Source organism: Ursus maritimus, unplaced genomic scaffold, assembly GCF_017311325.1.
Source record: "Ursus maritimus isolate PB19 unplaced genomic scaffold, ASM1731132v1 scaffold_2, whole genome shotgun sequence".
In the NCBI taxonomy this organism is placed as follows: domain Eukaryota; kingdom Metazoa; phylum Chordata; class Mammalia; order Carnivora; family Ursidae; genus Ursus; species Ursus maritimus.
The window spans coordinates 7,710,217-7,731,900 of record NW_024424452.1 but is presented as its reverse complement, the minus strand read 5'-3'; the positions used below and the strand labels follow the sequence as shown (position 1 = coordinate 7,731,900).

The 21,684-nt window shown below is 55.9% G+C and overlaps 1 protein-coding gene across 1 annotated transcript; it reads right to left on the bottom strand.

The window, feature by feature from the left end:
• Nucleotides 1-12,098: 12,098 nt before the first annotated feature.
• On the bottom strand, nt 12,099-19,160 carry LOC103670123 (mucin-3B). Its single transcript, XM_040636550.1, is given in 10 exon segments — nt 12,099-12,302; nt 12,750-12,912; nt 13,277-13,342; nt 13,745-13,893; nt 14,512-14,570; nt 14,683-14,798; nt 16,017-16,205; nt 16,312-17,548; nt 17,756-18,418; nt 18,906-19,160. Coding segments are annotated over 10 exon segments (2,985 nt in total). The 3' UTR covers nt 12,099-12,214.
• Nucleotides 19,161-21,684: the final 2,524 nt, after the last annotated feature.

Genomic DNA, 21,684 nt, shown 5'->3' with positions numbered 1-21,684 from the left:
GCAAGACTTGCATCATCTGTGCTGTGGGAGGAGCGGGTGGGAAACGCTGGTGTGGATGACTCGGAGGGGGCGGTGTAGAAAGTGGACCCTTCAGCAAAGGATGAGGTTGTTTGTCCACCAGCAGCATGGGTAGTAAAGGAGTCGGCAGTCCCAGATGTGGAAGCAGGAACTCCATCCGCTCTGCTAATGGTGCTATTTGAGGTAACTGTAGGTTTGGACAAATCAGGGGTGCCTGGGTACACAGTCGATCCTTCTGTGAGGCCGGAGTCTGTCTGAGTTGAGACAATAGGGGTGGTAGATAGATGACCAAGGCTTGAAGGGAATGCAGTATTCTCTTCCCAGGTGGACGAGGTCCCAGAGGAAACAGCTGATTTGGACAATCCAAGACTGGTTGTGAAGAGAGAAGTCAATTCAGTAAAAGTTGTCATCCTGTGACCAGTGTTCAGAGTTGTGGTAGAAAATCCACTGGGGCTCAAGGAATTGGAAGAACCTGTAGCATAAAATGAGACTGTAGAATTTGACGACAGTGAACCAGTGGTGGTGACAGTGGATTCCACAGAAGTGGATGTGGCCGAAGGGGGAGGGGGTAATTGGAAGTCGATGTGGATGCATCGAGGTGGTTGCAGCTGACCCTGTGGGTTTAAAAAAAATCAGAGATGATGCTGTGGTCTGTGAATCTGTCATTGAATTCAGTGACAATCTGTCCCGGATAGCTGGTCAACCTCTGATACTGAAACATAGCTTCTCTCCTCAGACATACAGGAAATATCAGAGGAACCTGTATATTTGGATAATTTACCAATGATGATGTAGACTTTTGTCCCTTCTGGAATATACTAGTTTGTCTAGAGGGCAAGGTGTCACTAGATGAGGTCACCTCCCTCCCTCAGCACTCTGGGTTGTGTTTATTTACTTGGGCACTCTGGCATCAATTTGAAAGGACATTTGTACTCACACAAATGCCCCAGGCACACTCCTTTTGCTCCTCACATTCTATGATTTGCAGACCACATAGTCACCTTGAGTCATCTGGCTGATACTTAGTCTGACAAGTCTCCCCCATCTCTTACGTGTGAGACCCCCCCCAACTGCCATCCTAGCAGTTCTCACAGACCCAGGAGGAATAGGAGAGCTTTGGCACATTTCCATGGATAGTTCAACCCGTCTGTTCTCTCCAGACACACTTACTCAAGAGCCAGCCACACTACCACCTCTATCCGGCCACCCTGTGGCCCAGGTGAGCTCCTCCTACTCCTTGGCCCCATAGCCCACTCAATAGACCACAGTTGTCTGAGAATCAGAGTGCTGGGAATGTACCCTGCACCTGGAGGTCTCATTCTGTCACCTCGTCACCACTTAGAACGTGCGATTGCTTGCGTAGGACTCTATTCTCCCATGTAAGGCGGGACTATAATCCTGTCTCCTCTTTCCTGCCTATAAGATGAATAAAATCAAATATGAAAAGAATCTTTGGGACAATAGTGCCGTAAAGGTAGGGAGTATTAGGAATTCTACAGGCTGGTATGAGGGGACTTCCTTGAAAGGGCAGGGCATGTGGCTTCTCGTCCCTCCTGTCAGTACCCCACCTCTCCCCAAAGATGCCTTGGAGCTGCGTTTTTCTTACCTCTCATGAGGATGGACCTTTGCCACTGGCAGAAAGTACCATGGGGCCCTTCAGGGCAGAGTCACCCTCTGCCATTCCAGACACCCCCATTTTCACAAGGTCCTGACAGACGGTCACAGGGGGAGACCAGGAGCTGGTAAGGACTGGAAGCCAGGGAAAGCAGGGAGTGGACAATTAGTCGAGACGGGTCGTTCAAATCAACAGTTCTGGATCTTTAGTCTCGCAGACCACCGTCGAGCATTTAGGGAACAGCACTATCAAATCACTGATCAGTGAGCTCGGGTCAGAGGGGTCATAATGCCTACGACTTTTGGAATTCTACGTTGATGAGAAAGATTGAAAAGATTGCTTGGCTGTTTTTTAAGTCAGTAGATATGTTTGTTTTGCCCAATCCTCTTGCCTGTGAGTTCGGTTTTGTCTAATTTGGGAGTAGAGGGGCAGAGCTGGGGAGGCTGCCAGGGTGGGGGGCACCCTGAGTCGCAGCTATGAGGAGTTTCAGAGCAAGGCGGCACGCAGGGCTCGGGTCCACACAAAGCAGAGGTGGCCGGACTCGGAGTAAACCCAGGCCTGGCTGTAGGACCTCAGAGCCGCCTTCTCTTTCCTTTCCTCCTTCCCTTCAGTGATGGACCACTCGGCCCTCCTCGTCTCAGAGGGTGCCTCCTCCACTCACGTCTCTGAAGCCCCCTTTGTATCTCACCCAGAGGGGACCACAGCCCTCCCCTTCGCTATCTTCATGTGCCCACGGAAAAGCCACTTCTCAGCTCTGCCCCACCCTTGTCCTTGTAACTGCTGAGACCATGCTGGGCCCTGGGATGGCCGACCACTCGGCCCCCTGCCCTTGCTGGGGCTCCTGGCCCCCCCATTGCAAGGTGGGCGTGGTCAAGGTCCACATGAAGGGAGGTGGGAGCAACCCCAGAGGGGGGTGTGGGGAGGGAGGGAACAGCCAGAAAGTAATATCTGAGCTACCGTTTCCCCTTCTTTAAAAAGCGTTTTGTGGATTTAGGCATTATAAATTTTACTGGACTTTTTAAGTTATAAAAGTAGACTGTGCTTCTTGTGACAAATCAAACAATGAACAGATACATAAAGGCAGTTTATGGTCGTGTCTCTAACTGAATCACGAAGAATGAATAGGGGTGGGGAGGCCTGGCATTTATTGGCCGCCTATCAGCGTCCCATACCGACTAACCTTATCACAAGTGCAACTCAGCGGTTGTGTGGGGAACAGCCTACACCATCCCGACAGCCCCCTCCCCCGCCCAGAGCAGAGTCTCCGCGGCTGCAGGGACCCAGAGCAGGTGCTCAGTGAGCACTTCTGAGTGGATGAGTGAATGAAGACTGAAAAGTCCACCAGACTCTTTTTCCTAATGTTTTAATGTTTTCCCGTGAGGCAGGCATTACTGTTTCTGTCTCACACGTTCACTGCAGTTCCGACGGTGAATTCTCTCCATGTTCAGGGTAGAGAGACAAGTGGGGCAGAGGGAAGGCTAGTGAAGCAGGTGTGAGGCCAGCTCTGGACTCGGCTGAGCGGCAGTGAAGAACGTCCAGAAAAGGCCATGGTCCCAACTGTGCCTTAGAAGCAGAGAGCCCTAAAAGAAGAAAAAGGAGGAGGGGGAGGGGGAGGGGTAGAGAGCCCTGGAGTGAAGGGGTAGCAAGGGTAGAGGCAGAGAGATTGAAGAGGACACCGCAGGGACATGGTGGGCCAACTGGGACCCCAACACAGGCTGGGACACTCACTGGAATGGACTCTGGGCATCCTGCTGTTTTTCATCTTTGTTCCTGGATTCGTATCACTTACGTCACTTAGTCGCCATTCAATCTGTCCTTAAAACATCCACATCCATGTTTTAAGGATGGCTTCGGCTGCCTCTCCGGACACACTGATGAGCTCCTGTCCACCTCACCCGGCTGCCCTTCCACCTATGGAATCTGTCGTGTCCTTCAGGTTCCAAGATACCACCGCGCCCTATCTATCCTTCTCCTCGCTCCGGCTGCTCTGCCCGCTCACTGGTGAAGAGGGACCCCCCAGGTAGAGGCTCCGCCGCACCTCCCAACCCTTTCTGCGCTCAAGGAGTGCACTCACTCCTGGGAGGGACGAGCAAACAGTGCCCCGAGCAGCGCCCCAGGTGAAGAGCTTCGGACCCCTCCAGGCCCAGGACTGGCAATGGTGTCCCCAAAGGACGTGGCAGGGAGGTGAGGCTGTCCTTCCCAAAGTCGACCTCCAGGGTCAGGGATGCCCCCTAGAAGCTGAGCAAAGGAAAAGCACGGCCGCTCTCCAAGGCAAGAACCAACAAGCCTAGGAGAAGAGAAGAGTAAACAAACGTCACCAGTAAGCAAAGAAATTCAAAACAAAGCAAGACGCTATGTATGTTTACCCACCAGACTGCACCCCTCTGCGATACTACATGATAATGACGGCAGGTGGTGTGGGGCATTCGCGTGGGATGCCTGGGGACTACACCTGGTACCAGATTTCCAAAGGAGAATCTGAAAACACGCATCAGGGACCGTGGGCAGACTCACAGCATTCTTAATGATTCCATTTCTAGATGCGGAGTTTTTGTAAGTTTTCACGCAAGAATGTTTATTACGTCGTTATTTATTATAATGAGAAATAGGCTCAAAGTGTCCAAGAACAGAAGAGTAAGAGACTGGTTAGAGGACGGTGATCCCCCGCAGATGGAATATTGACCTGCCGCTAAAACAAACACTAACGAGGGGCGCCCGGGGGCTCAGTCAGTGAAGCGTCTGACTCCAGCTCAGGTCATGATCGCAGGGTCTCAAGCCCCGAACCAGGTACTGCGCTCAGCAGGGAGTCTGCTTGAGAGTCTCTCCCCCTGCCCCTCCCCCTGTTCACGCGCGCTCTCTCTCTCTCTCTAATGAATAAAGAAATCTTCAAAAAAAAAATATGTTGTCCATAGAATAAATCTAAACACATATTCGGAAATAGATGACAATTCTCACAACGTTGCTCTGAGCGGTTAAACGAAATTTTCTTCCTTCCGCTTGCCTGTACTTTCTCAATGTTCTACAACAGCTATGCGTTCGTGTTAAACACATTTTTAAACACATATTTAAAACACACATGCCGTAAAAATAGAAGGTTAGGTGCGCCACAAACCTCAGAAGACGCAGAGAAAATCGCTCATGGCTAATGATTCCCAGGCTGGGATTCTCCACGCCCTCGTGGCCAAAATGCTTAAGGAAAATGATCTACAGTTGACCCTTGAATAACACGGGTTTGAACTGTGCGGGTCCGCCTGTACGCGGAGTTTTTACAGGACAGCGCTGTAAACGTATTTTCTCTTCCTTATGATTTTCTTAATCACACTTTGTTTTTTCTAGCTTCACTTTACTGTAGGGATATGGGACAGAATACATGGGACAGCCAAAATACGTGTCATGTGACTGTTTACGTTCTCGGTAAGGGTTCCGGTCAACAGTAAGGCTATGAGTAGATAGTTTTGGGAGGAATCAAGAGTTATATGTAGATTTTCGACAGCACAGCGGTCGACGCCCCTAACCCCTGCGCTGTTCAAGGATCAACTGTGTTCGCCGGCGTTGTGGCCCCACAGTCATCATCAAAGACACCAGCTCTCCCTACCAAACAAGCACCATGTGCTACTTTCTTGCCCCGTTGATAGTTTTTATTGCTTCTTCACAATACGTGCATTTAGAATTTTCTTGAAAAGATAAGCATTGGAGTAAGGCAGCCAGTTTGCTGGACAAGTCTTCCATTTACTGGCATCCTTGGGGAAAGCTCTAGAAAGCAAGTCCAGCACCGTGAGATGAAGCCGTTTCCTCCTGCTACCTCCAAAACACATTTGTGCTTGTGGCGAACCCAGTCAGTGGGGTTTGAAGGCTGGAGTGTGGGTGGGGCCCAAGAGCCCCTCCAAGATCAGCCACCACACAACTGAAGGATCTCATGCGCTCCGTTTCTCCCTGGAAAATGGGGATCAGTAATGCCTGCCATGACCACACTGCTCACTCTAGAATATTCTACACGAGCAGCAGTGTGGGGGCCACTGGGATGTGCTTCGGCCCCCCAGTCCCTGGTGCACTTTCAGCCCTGCCACGCATGAGCTCAGTGGCTTGGGCTTGTCTCCTTTTCTGCAAGGCCATTCCCACCTGGCAGAGCGGGACGGAGCTGAGGCCAAGCCCGTTGGCTCTCTCCCCTCCCCGCTGCACACACCTATCGCTATTCCAATTCTCTCCAGAGTTACGTATGGCCTTTTTGGTTCTGAATTGATCGAAGGCCATTGAGTATCTATTAATACTTCCTTCTGGGGGCATCTGGGTGGCTCAGTCGTTAAGCGTCTGCCTTCGGCTCAGGTCATGATCCTAGAGTCCTGGGATCGAGCCCGCATCAGGCTCCCTGCTCAGCGAGGAGCCTGCTTCTCCCTCTCCCTCTGCCCACCTCTCCGCCTGCTTGTGCTCGCTCTCTCTGTGTCAAATAAAATCTTAAAAAGAAGAAAGAAGAAAGAAAGAAAGAAAGAAAGAAAGAAAGAAAGAAAGAAAGAAAGAAAAAATACTTCCTTCTGGCCCAAGTCCTCAACAGCCCCCCACCTCTCCCCACGGCCTCCCCGAAAAGCGGGCGGCAGAAGCAGCCTCTGAGGCCCGCCTGCTCTCCTCCATCATCGGCCCGTCTCAGAGCTCCACACCCGCTTGGGTCGTAGCCCTTCCTGCGCGGTTCCCATGGTTCCGCCGGACAAACTTGGCTGTAAACTGCCTTATTCATCGTGCCTCACGCAGAGCACCCAGCACCTGCCCAGGCGGAGCCAGGCCTCCGGTGTTTGCTGAATGAGTAAGTTTATTACTTTCCATATAAAACACACTTCCTTTTAATCGCTCTAAATTTATACTATGCAAGTGCCAAAGGTTGGCCCTTTGTCTATTGTGAACAAATCTGCTCTCATCTCCACCACACTCCTCTCGATTTTGTGCTGGCACATTTTCCGCTTCCGCCTTCCCCTTGCTCTGTCCCAGAGCTCGGACCCCTCAGATGCTTCTACCTGCCGCCCTGCATCCCGAGGAGCTCCCCTCCCCCACCCTGCCTGGGAACACTTTGGAACTTCATGTGAGCAAACGGGACACTGTCTCCAGTCCTCGTGTTAATCCACGGTGGTGTCTGGTCTTTGTGGCCCCTGTAGCACATGGAGAATGGAGAATTCCAGACTGTGCCCTGTTCGTATCCACCTCCGAGCCCCGGGCCTGCAGGACGGCTACACCCAGAAACTCCACGGTCAGCTCAAACACAGCAGGTCTCCCAGAAGGCCACCATCAACCACCGGAAAGAGGCTCCTGCCTTCCCACCCATAGAGGCTCTAGGACAGTGTATCCTGGGGCCCCCACAGTCCATCGTCAAGGGAAGTGGGGCTCCTGGCTGGACCCATGCCAGGATGGCTCTCAGGGCAACACAAGGGTCTGCCCTGGCAGGGCACTCCACCCCTGCTCAGTCCACAGAGACCCTCTGGGGTCTCCAAGCCTCCACCTGGCTCTAATGCCTTGGTCCCTTACACGCTCCCTGACCTTTGGGGCATTCCCACAGGTCAGTTCCCCCGCACAGCTGTGCCTGTGCTTTTCCTACCTTCTCAGGTTGGCATTCCTTCCCCCTACTATCCAAACCTCATCAGTCCTCACAGGGAACTGGAGTACCCAGAGGAGAGTGCAGATTAGAAAGAAAACTATGGATGCCACGCAGGTCTCTGACCTTTCATCTGAAGCCTTCCCCGAAGACCCAGAATACCAGCTGGGGGTGGGGGGTGTTGTAGAGAGCTGAGGTCCTCCAGCGTACAAACCTTTTGTTAAGGGAGACGTCACGTTATTTGCTGTGTGGCCCCAGGTATGTCACTCACCCTCTCTGAGCCTCAATCTCCTATCCTCCTACGGTTCCTTACACAATCTCCCTTGCTGGAATTATGTGAGCTACCTGCTGTGAAATGGGTTTGTGAAGAGCAGAGCCCTCTGTGGGTGGGAGGTGGGGGGCCACTGGGTACCATCAGACCTTCTGGAGTCTTCTGGAATGGCCCTACTTGCCTGACCTCTCCACTCCTGATAGATGCTTTGACTCTGGAATGCTAATGGGCTCATTGGTGTCGGTGTGATCTTCACGCGATACCGAGCGCCTTAGGAATGGGGGTCTCTGCTTGTCCTGGTGGTTCTAACTCAGGGCAAGGCGCACGAGGGCAATGCCCTGCTGGCTGTGGGGCCCTTCATCCTCGTCACCATCACCACCGCCCTCTCTCTCCCCCGACAGCCTGACCAGACAGAGGCCCGGAGTCTGCCTGGGTGGCAGGGACAGGCTGGACCCCTCCTAAGGCTGACCCTGCCCGTAGCTTCCTATTCTCTGTATTTGACCTTAAAGCTAGTCTATCTAGAATTAAAGTACTTTCTTCATGTCCGTAAATCTCCACGGTTCACACCGGCAGCCCTCATCCTTTCCCATCAGCCGCTCACAGGCTGCACGGCCGGGCCTCGTCCGGGCAGGGAAGGAGGTACGCGGAGGCTTGGCGGCCGGCTGCGGTGGCCCCTGAGGGCCCGTGTCCGTGACTGCCCTGCCTGGGTTATCTCACTGCCACCCTGCAGGGCACCGGAGACTCCCTTCCCCACCCCCCTGCCCACTCCCCTGCCCACTCACCACCTCTCCCCCACAACCCCTTGGGGCCTTCAACTCAAGGCTCTCCTCTTCTACCTGGGGCCTTGGGCTCACTCCCCCAGCTCCCCTCACCCAGTGACTGTCCTGCCCACCCCTTCCCTATGGTTCTTCCTGGCCTCCAGGGTTGGGGGTGGGGGTGGGGATCTGAAAGTCAGCTCCGAGTGAGGGAACCCACAGGAAATCAGCTTGTAACCGACTGCTTCCCAGAGAAACAGCCATGACAGGTTCAACAAGGACCCCAGAGCCCGTATCTCCCCCTCAGCCCTTCAGCTGATTCTAACTAGAGGGGTTTTCCCAGGTGCCCCTGAGCTCCGCCCATGCAGGAAGCTGCTGGAAGCTCCGTCCTTCCCTCCCCAGCCAGGGCTGACCACCTGTACCGTGCCTCTGTGAGGTCTGGAAATACCCAGCCTTTCCAGCAGATGCAGCCCACAGGAGGAAGGCAGGCAGACGCCACCATCTAAGTGAAGAAAGAATCCCAGCCCCTCTCAGCCCTGGTCCAGGGGCTTGGTGTAGGTCATCAAATGCGCAACCACAGGCCACACCCCTTGCCCCGCTCCCACACGACTCCAGGGTGACCCCTGTACCACCCCCAAAGGCAGAATGAGGTCAGAGCCCAGGTGTCCAGCTCTGTGGCAGACCCCTCCCCTGCAAAGGGAGTGGGGGGAAAGGAGGAGGAGCCCCGCCCGAGGCCAGCACACACTGGGCCCCCAGGGAGTGCCTGCCCTGGTCCACTCAGCCTGAGTCACTGTAGCAGGTGCCCAGAGCGAGAGACCCAGTGTGAGGATCCAGGACACCAGCATCTCCAGACGGGGCCCTGGCTGTAGGGTCTCCCCTCGTCAGGAGGGCCCAAGGAATGAGAGCTCCCAGGGAAGGACCAGCTGTATAAAGGACCCCAGAGACTTTTGCCTTGGGGTAGGGGTGCGGTGATGGGACTGAGTGGATGGTGTGTGGTGACCACAGGGAATTGGCCAAAGGGCGGCCTGTCAACCCTCCCCTCTAACTCCATGGAAGCTGACCGACCGCCCAGAGCCAGGGTCCCTCCAGCGGAAGCCAGAGCCATGGGTGCGGCCAGGCAAGAGGGAGGGACAAGAAGCCGGAGATGTGAGAGTCGGTGGTGGTTAGCAAGGGGCGGGGGCCAAGAAATGCCAGGAAGAGGGTAACTATGGAGGGAGGGGTGACAGTTCTGGAAGGAGCAGCCATCCCCAGGCCAGGCTGAGTGAAGGACCCTGCACCACCACCCCTGAGAAGCCCCTCTTTCGTCCAGCCTTCCTTCCCCCTCATCCACCTCAAGCTGGCCCCTTGCAAATTTCCAGTGCCTTCCCCCAGACCTGCGACCACTAGTCCTTCCGGGTGGAAGTCCCATTCACACCTGAGGCTTTGCGGCCCTAGCCTCCACCCCCAGCCACTGGCCGTCCCAGGGCAAAGGTCCCAGGGGCTTTTCCCAAACCCCCACCCTAAGAACCTCCATCTGTCGGCCCCAACCACCCTCAGCTCCCGCAGTAGTGGGAACAGGAGGGCCGAAGCCCAAGCGCGGCAGGCCCTGGCGTGAGCGTGTCTGCCACCCGGGCTTGTGGAGGCTCGAGGTCTTTGGGGAGGCCCAGGTTTACCCATCGGCGCAAATGGCAGCTGACCCAGCCTGGGCCACCCACCCCCCCGACCCAGCCCTGAGCTCCCTGTGTCAAGGGAGGAAGGGCACAGATGACAAACCCAACAGGCCCCCACCTGCTGCTCATCTGGAGGCTCCCCTGAGTAACAAAATGGGCCCCCAGTCTCTAGGAGGACAGTCATGGCCCTGAGGGGTCCCACAGACCCCTTCCCTCCTTGCTGGGAGAAACCGGTGCTGCCAGGCCCTCCCACACATCCTCTGGAAGTCTCTGTTCTCCAAGTGGAGGTGCCATGAGATGAGGAAGACACGGAGCAACCTCTTTTACAGTAAACGCTGTATTGTGTTCACACGGGAGAACTGGAGGCTGGCACACACTCTTCCCCAAAGGAGATGTTCCTGCGAACGAGGCTGGGGACTTCTGGCCCCTGAGGTTACTGTGGGGATGGGCGTGAGGCCAGACAGGGAAGGGTGGGGAAGGGCGGGGAGGGTGAGGTAGTAGGGGATGGGAAGAGAGGAGAATGAGGACAAAGGGCCGAGGGAGCTTCTCCATCTCAGGGCCCGGCTTCTGCTCCTCCTTGAGGCCTCGGAAAACCGGAATCCTGGGACTTTGGGATCGAGAAGAAGGAATGGAGCCTCAGAATGGGGGACCAGGGCCTGGGAAGTACCAGCCGGGGGGCCTGAGAGGCAGAGGACACCCACACCTGGCTCCGAATGGGGTATGGAGGGAGGAGGGAGGATTTAAGACTGGGGTCTGGGACTGGGGGGGGGGTGGTAAGAATTTAGGGCTGAGATTGTAAGGATGGGGGAAGTGACAAACTGGGGGAGACCTGGGGCTGGGCACTGGGCTGGGGAGTCGTTTAAGAGGTGGGTTCATACGGGGAGACTTAAGGGTGGGAGCAAGGGGTGCCACAAGGAGTTCCATATGGAGCAGGTAGGAGGATGAGCACAGGTGCAGGTGGGGAACAGTGTAGGGATGCACACAGGAGAACAGACTGAGGTCCGAGACCCCTGAAGGATGTGGGGGTCCCCGAGAGACCACATAAGCATGAGGGCTGACACGGGAAGGTGCATTGGGACGGAGATCTGACGGCATGTCTGGTTTTCACAGTAACCCTACGAGGTATCAGGACAAGTATGCTCTACTCCTCTGACAGGCTCAGAGAAGTTACTGACTCGGCCAAGGTCCCACAGTGCAAGAGCCTGGATTTGAACTGGGTCTCCAGGTGAGTTTCACCCAAGTCGGGAGAAGGATGAGGGTCAGGGAAACGGTCTGAGTTTGCTCAAGGAACCCAGGCGAGAGCTGCGCAAGTCCGTGGGCCGTACCCTGAGATGGATGCGGTTCGGACGGTTTCTTCTCACTGTCTGGGGCAGGGTGGAGGGGGACGTGCGGGGCTCACAGTAAGGACGAGGCCAACCTCCAGTCTCTGGAGATGCACCTGCCACAGAGTATGTGTCCAAGAGCGAGTGAGAACAGGGAGCCACCCTGCTCAGCCTGGCTGGCAGGGCACTGCCTCCTGGTCCTAGCCCAGCCCCGGGCCCTGGTGCATGCAGGGAGGGTGTCTGGACCCGGATCTGGGAGAGTTCCTTACCATCCCCCCTGGCCCCCTCACCCTCACACTGGTGTCCGCATTCTCCAAGGCCACCTGGAAGTGTTCATCCTTGACTAGACAGAGAGAAAAGAGGAGGGGAGGGGATTATGCTAAGTGAAATAAGTCACGCAGAGAAAGGTAATTATCATATGGTTTCACTTACTTGTGGAATTTAAGGAATAGCACAGAGGACATTGGGAGAAGGAAGGGAAGAGTGAAGGGGGGGAATCAGAGGGGTAGAGGAACCATGAGAGACTATGGACTCCGGGAAACAAACTGAGGGTTTCAGAGGGGAGGGGGTGGGGGGATGGGTTAGCCCGGTGATGGGTAGTTACTGCATGGAGCCCTGGGTGTTAGACACAAACAATGAATCACGGGACACTACATCAAAAGCTAATGATATACTGTGTGGTGACTAACACAACATAATAAAAAAATCGAACAAACAAACAAACCAAAGAGGAGGGGAGGAGAGAACAGGAGGAAAGAGAGGAGAGAAGGGGCAGGAAAGGAGAAGGGCAGGAAAGGTGGGGAAGGCAAGGCCTGGCAGGGGGGCTCCTAGGCCCCAGTGCCTGCCCTGCAGGGATGGCCCGAGCAAGACCTTCGCCCTCCTCAGGAGGAAGGTACACGACGCTCCTACGTGTCTGCCCTGGGCAAGGGAGGAGGCTGGGTCCTTCCCAGGCCACAACGGTTCCCAGGAAACCCCCGGTCCCCCTTCTCTGGAGGCAGGACTCACCCGTTCAGTCGTCCTCCAAGCCCAAGTTTGAAAAAGTTCCCACAGTTTCCTCATCCCAGATCTCGAACCATCTCCTGTCATCGTCCCAGGACCTGAGGCCGGGCGACGCACCGCACCGTCAGAGCAGGGCCGCCCCAGCTGGGACCCCTTTGCCACCCTCACCCCCACCCCCAGCGCTCTCACCGGCCTCCACCTTGGCCACCTCTCCGGGAGCGGGAGCGGGCAACAAAGAGGCTCAGGGACGCCAGCAGCAGCAGCGGCAGAACCACGACCCCCACCAGGCCGCCGACCACTGCCCTCCAGGCGACGGCCACCTCGCAGCGCGGGCCGAGAACCAGTGCGTGTCCGTGGAGAAGCAGCTGGCGCAGGGGGTCACAGGTCACAAACCCTCACCACCTTCCCTGCCAGGTCCACTCGCATGCACACAGACCCCTTCAGGCTGGCAGGTGGGCCGCGGTGGGGGCGGAGCCGCGGTGAGAGGCCAGCTGATAGGCCTGGCGGGCTGTGGGCGGGGCTCCCGCGTGGGCACCGAGTCTCACCGGCAAGCAGGACCACTCCTCTGCACGAGGCACTGGCCCTGGTGACAGTCGATGGCGCCGTCCACGCCGGGAGTGCATTTGGTGACGCAGTGGAGCCGGTTCTCCTCCACCAAGGGGAAGTAGAAATCCTCATAGCCTTTGGCGGTGGCGCGGCCACAGATGGCTGGGAGGGGGTAAGGGGTTGCAGAAAGACAGGGACCTCATCCACGGTACTCGGGCCTGGTTATAATGGCTCTGAAAGTAGATGGGGAAACGACATTTCCGAGGGTGGGGTGTCGCGGAGCTGACCCTAGGATTAGATGAGGGGAGGGCAGACCCCCAGGACCCTCACCTTCTCCTCACCCTCCCTGCGGATCCTCAGGGCGAAGCTACTAACAAGGGCCAGGAAGGGCAAGCCCTGCCCGGGGCCACATTACTTGCCTCCCTGAAAGGTCTCCCCCTCCTCCCCAGGGAATTTCAATGGGCAAATGTTCCTGGGGGGAGGGTCATGGCCTCCTGGGGCCACTCAGCCCTTTGCCCACCCTTACCTCCCAGAGTCAGCTCCTTCCTGATGTTACTGTTCACCTTGACAGAGTCAGGCTTAAAACGCAGGGCTGGGGGGACATAGGCACAGGTGAACTGAGGGGAGGGGGTAGAGGCGGGTTAAGGGCTCAAAGCAGGGTAAGCCCGGGGAGGGGCAGAGAGGGCTCTGTCACTATGGGGGAGATGTGGAGGGGCCACAAGGGAAGGCGCTTCTTGCCTCCCTCATCTCCCCCCTAATAAACAAGGGTCCTCAGCCATCCTGAAAACTTGGAGCAGAACTGTCAATGGGTCTTCCCCAGCACCCAAGTTCTGGAAGGCTCCTCCTTAGCCCCATTCTTGACCCAGCTGGCTTGTAAACCCACCCCCTCCTCTCCCAATCTGCTGGAAGGAGCGCCGAGCTGACACCTGAGCCCAGAGGCTCCTATCAAAGCTGGTGGCTCTGGCCCTGACCCCTCCCTCTAGCTTTGGCTCACTCTGGTTATTCTGGCAGCCGTCCCCATTATAGCTGACATTCTGGAGCTCCTCCTTCAGGGCCGTCTTCATCTTCTCATACGCGCTCTCCAGCTGGAGGCTAAAGGGCAACTCCAGCAGGACCAGATAGTCCACCACAACGCTGCCACTCCTGGCGGGATCAAGAGGGTGGGGGCCTTACAGGGTGCTCAGGCCTGGGGCACGTAAGTCTTTAGGAGGGCACCTCCAGGACCAAGCACAAGGGCACTGTTATTGGGAGGAAGGCAGAAGCAATGAATTGGGATTCCAGGAACATTATTTGCAGGAGCCGCCCGCATCCTTGATTTAGCCCAGAGGGCAGGACAAGGAATGACTGACATTCTCTCGCCTTGCATCAAGCCATTACCAAACCAGGCCCTCCTGGGCTCTCTGCCTCGTTCATGCTGACCCACTCAGTAGGCCAGGTGCCAGCCAGAGAAAAACCAGCTAACTGTCCAGACACCAAGCTTCCCATAAGCCCTCATGCATCACCTCCCTGCATGTCCCATGTAATCTCTTTCCTTCCAATCATGCTTAAAAAGGAGGGGTGGCATCTCTCCTACAGAGAAATGACCACAGAAAATGATTGAAAAAAAAAAAATCCCCCATGAAGTGATTGGTTCCCGTCTCCTTCCTCCACCTCTCTCTAAAATCTGATGATTCCAAAAGGAAAAGATGGCTTCTCCAGCTTTTCTTTGTGCCCCTTGCCCCCACCCAGCACTGCCTCCACAGCCCCGTAAGGGTCTCCCACCTCAGTGACAGGATCTCCACATCCTTGAACCCCTGTACATTCTGGTAAATCTTCTGCATCTGAAATGCCAAGACCTTGGGCTCACGCCTGAACCTGGTGACCTGCGTGTACCCAGGGGCCCAAGCTCACCTTCAGGGAAGGACGCCTGAGTTCCCTCCCTTTCCCCGTCACCTGATCCCGGAAGGTGTCACTGAAATCCCTGTAGGCCGTGGAAGTGCTGTCGTTGAGGTCCGGTGAGAACTCCTGGTCAACAGACACCCCCATGCCCACTTCAGTGTCCATGGTACCTGCACACAGCACATCCCGCTCTGGTCACTTCACCACCCACTCCTGTCTGACGCCACCGCCACTGCCACCCAGGGGTTCCTCCCATTGCCCGTGTTCCCTGAGGACTGACTGAACAGCAGGAGGAATGGAGGTAGAATTTCTAGGATGAGTTGTGCCAAGCTGTGGGAAAGATTAGAGGTAAGGAGGCACGGCAGCCAGGCCCGTGGCCTCCCCCTTGTCTGACCCAGTGGCAGGCAGAACGACGGCTCCCCAAGATGCCTGTGTCTTCACCCCAGAGCCTCCGGATATGTTATACTACATGGCAAGGAGGAATCAGGATTGCAGATAGAATTTAAATCGCTCATCAGCTGACTAACATGGGAAAATTAACGTGGATTACTGGATGGGCTCAACATAATCACGAGAGTCCTTAGCAGTGGAGAAGAGAGGCAGAAAAGCTCAGAATCGGTCACAAAATGTGACGATAGAGGAAAGGCGCGGAGATGCATGTTGCCAGCTGCGAAGACGGAGAGAGGGAGCCTTGAGACAAGGAATGCGAGAGGCTTCAGAACCTGAAAGGAGCAAAGAGATGGATCCTTGCCTATAAAGCCTCCAGAAAGGAACACAGGCCCACCAACACGCTGATGTTAGCCTGGGTAGACCCACGTGAGACTCCCCTCTATAGAATGGTAAGACAATAGATTTGCACTATTTCCGCTGCTTAGTTTGTGAAAATTTATCACAGCAGCATTTATTTTTTTTTATTTTTTTATTTTTTTTAAAAGATTTTATTTATCCATTCGACAGAGATAGAGACAGCCAGCGAGAGAGGGAACACAAGCAGGGGGAGTGGGAGAGGAAGAAGCAGGCTCATAGCGGAGGAGCCTGATATGGGGCTCGATCCCATAACGCCGGGATCACGCCCTGAGCCCAAGGCAGACGCTTAACCGCTGTGCCACCCAGGCGCCCCCACAGCAGCATTTAGAAGCTAGTACAGCTTCTAGAAGCCCAGACAGAGAAGGAGACCACAAGAAGGAGTGTGATCCCTACCACCTCCTGGAGGTGAGGGTGGAAAGGAGGCAGGACATGGGGTAGAGGAAAGCACTGGAGAGAAGGCAGGGACGGAGGAATTAGGCAAAATGACCTGAGTGCTGGCAGGCAGACCATAGGACTGGACCAGGGAGAGTCAGTGGCCTCTCCCCGGAGAAAGTGCAGACGGCAGGGTCCTGGCAACTCACCCAGATCCACCTGGTCCACCACAAACTCGCAACGGGAGCCGTGGAAGGTGCTAGGGCAGTGGCACTTGAAGCCATCCCATTAACCCCCATTCTGGCACCTGATCTCCTGGAGCTCACAGTGGTCCCCAGAGAACCCCAAGGGGCAGTGGCAGGGGCCCTGCATCCTCGTGCCGCCATTGTCACAGGGGCCTGGGCAGCACAGGAAAAAAGGAAGTTCAGCATAGGGCTTGCTCTTGGTAACACAGAAATTTCTCAGAGGAGAGAGAAGAGGGAAGAGGGAAGCAGGAGGTCCAACCTGGAGTGGTGGTCAACCTAGACCGCGTGGTCACCTGAGCAGTGGTCAAAGTCGTCCTGGGTGACGTAAGGGCAGTGGTACTCCGAGGCGTGACCGCCGGTGTTTCCAGAGTCTTGGTAGTGGTTGGGGCGGCGTGAGTCGACTTGCTCGAAGTCACCACGGCCGTTGGAAAGCTGCTGCTTGGTCTTGGCGTCAGTGGGAGGCTAGTGAACCCAGGCATATGTGGGATGGTTACAGAATTGGGGCTCATCCAGTTTCCACTGGTGGGTCTCTGAGTGCTTGTCACAACTGTGTCACTGGGGACAGTCCCAGTGCTGACAGAACTAGGAGCATCTGTTACGCTGTTGGCAGGACGAGTTTCCAGAACAGTAGAAGTGTCCGTATGCATAGGAAACACGGTTGTCATACTGGTGGAACTAGGAGAGGTGGCCATCTCAGTAGGAGAGGTAAACACTGACACTGGGTTGGTGGGCGTAGAAGTCACTTCACCACTTGGACCCATTTCCATACATGAAGTTGCGGGAGAGACAGGAGCTATCATAACTGATACGGAGTCTGGACACGGGGTAGAACAAATAAAACAGCTGGTCGTTGGGTCGGTAGCAAAGGTCTTTAGAGACGATGTGGTTGGAGAAGTTCTTGTATTCAAGGTGGAGGAAGGGGTGGTGTTTGCGGTCGAAGTGGAGACCGATTCCGCGGTTGGGGCAGGAAGAGAAGACAGATGCGTACGCGAGGCTGATGTTAAGGCTTTGGTGGTCACGGTCCCCGGAGTAGAGGCGGTAGATGTCAGAGAATCAACTGTATCCGTGGCAGTGACGGATGATGTCGTTGCCAGACGAGAAGGAATCTCTGTGGCGAAAGACTGCGTCCCAACATCCCCGGCAGGAGTTCGTGTGGCTTTCCAGGTGGATGCCGCGTGAGAGGCTGTGACAGTCGTCTTGCGTGTGTGCGTGGTAAACGTCGTAGAGGACGGCAGTCCAGCGGCCGGGGACGTGGCGTGTGTCCGTGGTGGTGGGTGCTGGGGAGGGGTCAGCGTTTGTGTGCCGTGTCTTCGTGCCTGTTGCGTATGAGGGGGTACCGTCTGTCTGCGTGGTCCCCGTACCACCGGTAGACACGGGAGAGGGACCTGCGGATGTACCTGGGGTGTTTGTAGCAAGGGTGGGAGGGGGAGTGCCGTGGGTGCTTGTGAGCACGGCAGGCTTTGCAGGAGAGGCTGTGATGACCCTGAGTGTTGTGTCTACATCTTGCACGGTGGGGGAAGATGGGATGACGGATGTGGGAACCGCGGACATTTTGGAAACGGTGGTTGTGGAGCTAAGGTCAGTAATGGTAATCGGTGAACCGCTGGGACCCCTGGATGTGGAGATGACGGTTGTCGGTGTGGAGGCAGGCGTGCCTGTACTAGCAGAGGATGCGGTCATGGCGGGGCTTATCCTGGGGGTACCCATGGTAGAGGGAGCTGGGTTATTGCTGATGTGGTTGTGCTTCCTTCAGGGTAGATGTTTGAAGAAGTGACACCTGGGGTACTGTGTGGTATCGTAGGAGTGGGTGCTGTTACCCCAATCGTGGTAGTAGTTTCTGGAGTGGAGGAAGTGGGCAAAGAGGCTGTGTTCGAGGTGGCAATGGTGGAGATGTTGGTGGGAGTGGGGATTTCGGTTGTGGCCACGGTGCCAGTTCTAGTGGGAGCTATAGGGGTGGATGGGACATGGGTTGTAGGGAGTGTGGTAATCAGGGTGGATAGAGGGGTAGTGTTTGTGGTCCAGCTGGAGACGGATTTTGTGGATGGAGCAGGTAGAGAAGACAGACGCGTGCTCGTGGCTGATGTCAAGGGACTGCTGGTCACTGGAATAGGAGAGGCTGGTGCTGCAGAATTGACTGTATTCTGGGTGTAATTAAGGATGGAATTGTGGGGGGAGGAGGCATGTCCGTCAGGAGAGATGCTGCGGAAACGTCTTTTGCAGGCGTAAGTGTAGTTTTCCAGGTGGGGATGGCAGGCGAAGGCGCGCTGGTCAACTTGCCCGTGTGCGTCGCGGCCGCAGTGGGGGAGTGGGGCTCTGTGGTTGGGAATGTCGCGTAAATACTGGTGGTAGTGGGTTCCAGGGTGGTTTCAGAGGTGGCAGGTGCGGCGGAAACCACTGTGTTTGTTGGCGGGATTGATGACGCGATGGGAGAAATCGAGGGAATTCCTGTCGTGGGAGTTTCTCTAGGGGAGTCACTCCCCAAAAGTTTTGTTTTCGTGGAGCTCATCGTTTCCCAAGCACTGTCGGCGCACTGAGTGGAGCAGCTGTTTCAGCAGAAGCGGCTACACTTCGTGCTGTCGGTGTTGTTCGTCTACTTGCGGATGTGGGATCGTGAGTGGCGGCGGTCGCTGCTTTGAATGTACTGGCAGGACTAGGAAGCGAAGTTGTGGTTGTAATCAAGGGGCTACCGGGGATGGGTGAAGAGCTGTTATCGGTCGCGGTTGCTGGAATATTCGCAGCAGTTAGCGAAGGGGTAATAGAGGTAGAAGTGGTTACTGGGGTAAGAGACCTGGGTGTCTGGATGCTTGCCGTGGCCAGGCTAGCCCTTTCTGGGGTACCAGTTGTAGGGGATACCGGAGTACGGAAGGTCGTGCGTGGGGCTGAGACAGAGGAAGAGAGTAGGGCCACGGTTGTGGGAGTTCTCCCCAGGGCGGTGGTGGTCGTGGGAGGCGAGGCCGTGGCCGAGGTGAGTCTCTCGGCGGTGGTCAGGGTCACGCAGGTGGTGGGGTAAGTGGTAGTGATGACGAGGCTCGTGGGACAGATGCACTTTGCGGTCCTCGTGTAGGCAATGAGTGGAGTGGCTTCGACCTTGGTGCCAAGCTCGGACATTGGGACTGCTGAGGTGCTGGACCTGATGGCAGTTTTGAGCAATGCCTCAGAAATAGGTTTAAAGTGGGGGGAGGTGGGGGGAGCTCTACGTGTGTGTTCCCTACTGTTGGGAGCTGGAGGGGCCCTGCTGGGGAGGCTGAGTGGCCACCTTGCCGCCCCTTGGGAGCGTGGGGAGCTGCTGAGAGCAGTGCCAGCTGCTTGTGCTCTGAGAAAAAGCTCAGGAGAGGTGGACGCAGCCATGGGGAAAGTGCCTGTGTTGAGGACGGAACAGAGGGATTCGTTTGCGATCGCTTTGACACCATAAACACCGCGTGGTTATTCGCTACCCCGTTTTCCAGATAGTATCACAGAAGGTAGGAAGTTTCCACTGCTTATCCCTCCATCAGAGACAGGTTGGGGCTAGGGCCTTTCAGGTTCTGAAGGGGACGCCCTCAGGCCTTTGCTCCCCTCTTCTGAGTGGGGACCTTCCAGCCCTAGGGACGGCTGTGCTGAGCAAGCAGGTTCAGCTGCGGGTCCTTCCACCCCACCCCCTTGTCCACACATACGTGTTTCCCTGACTCTGCTCCTTCCTCTCCCCCACCTGCTGCTCAATGTCCCCACGCTTCGGTTCTCCTCTGCCCTTCTCCCTATGACACACTGCTGTCTGGGCTGACTCTGCTCTTCCAAGAGAACCCAGCCAAGTCTGGGCTTGGGGGGAGGGGGGACACATCATGGACACTGGGGCCCTTGGGTCAGAGAGGGGAAAGTTGCATAGAGAACAGCAAAGGGAAAACCAGAGATGGAGGCTCAGACACTATTGAGATTGAGGGACAGGGAGAGAGAACCGCACTGACAGGCTGAGGGACAGGACAGAAAAAGAAACTTAGAGAAAGTGATAACTCAGAAGGTAGGCATGAGGGACGCCTGGGTGGCTCAGTCGGTTAAGCGTCTGCCTTCAGCTCAGGTCATGATCCCAGGGTCTTGGGATCGAGCCCTGCATCGGGCTCCCTGCTCAGCAGAGAGCCTGCTTCTTTCTCTCCCTCTGCTGCTCCCCCTACTTGTGTTCCCTCCCTCCCTCTCTGTCAAATAAATATATAAAATCTTAAAAAAAAAAAAAAAAAAGAAGATAGGTATGAGTTCCAAGGACCTTAAGATTTAGCAGTGAGTGTTAATAAAAACAAACATATTTTCTATCACCCACTCTATTTTGGCCACTGGGTTAATTAGTTTACAAACATGAACCCCTCACTCCATAGATATCATCAACCCCATTTAAGAGTGAGGGTCAGAGATGTCATAATGCTGGTGGTTAGTGGTGGGGAGACTCCTGCAGCCACAGCATTTGCAAGCAGGAAGTGCCCAGACCTCCTGCCCCCTCAGCATTAGCCTCCTCCTCACCTTGGACCCAGGACATCTCTGTTCTGAGAGCTGGGATTTCATTTCTTAGCCTAGCTGGGTGTGTCAGGGAAGTGGGATGGGGGGATTATGGAGATTCCTGGGTTGCAGTCCTTAGAGCCAGGAGGTGGCCCTAGAGGTAAGTGAGAGAGTGGTCCATGGGCCTCTAGGTTGGGAAGGTGTAGGATTGGGGGTCAGGAATAGGCACCAGGAGACAGAGGGAAGGGAAATACAGAGGAATTGCGCGATTTCTAAGTGATAGAAAAGAGAAAGCCCTGGACCCCACGATGGGTGGTACACACCCACCCTTTGGGAACAATCAGGATCTCCCCAGCCCAGCCTTGCCAGTGACAGCTGTGCCCAGAAACATGGGCTGGATGGGGGCAGGGAGAGAGAGAGGCAGAGCAGGAGGAGGGGACCGGGACAAAAGGCAGAGATGCCCCAGACAGAGGAGAGAACCCCAGGGGCAGGGGAGGGGCGCCTGAAAGAGAGAACAGAGAGAGAACCCACGAAAGTAAAGGAAGAGTCCAGAGTGGATGGAGCACCGGGGCTAGTGGGGGGGAGGGACAGAAGAGGGGTGGGGGCTCAGAAAACCAAATCAAAGGGAAGAGCACTCCTCTGAAAAGAGGTCACGCCCACTCTCCCGATGCAAGCACCAACCCTTGCAACCTGCTTGGTCCTGGGTGGAGAGCAGCACCTGCCGGACCAGCTTCCTTTCTCCTTAATGCCTCCCGCACCCAAAGGTCCGAGGACTCCCTCCTCGGTCTCCCCTGGGGCCTCGGAGCCACGCCACGTCCCCGCACAGCCCTGCCCTAGAACATCAGGAGGCTGTCTCCAGCCCTCCTCCCATCTGCCCCCTCACCTCCGGCCCCCGTGGGGACCCTGAGCAACCAGAGGAAGCCGAGGCGCCTGAGCTGCTGCATGGGCCTGGTGCAGCGGCGGAGCGGGCGGGAGCACCGGGCGCAGCTTCAGGAGGCGGCCACGACGTACACAGCAGCGCCGGTCTGGAAGTAAAAGCTGTGCTTACCTGCCTGCTAGACGTGGGGGCTAAGCATGGGTTCACACTTGCACCGCCTACCTCACTTCTCTTCCCCCCTTCTCCAGGTATCTGACTGCATGACTGGGAAGGACACCAAGAAGGTAGGGCTAG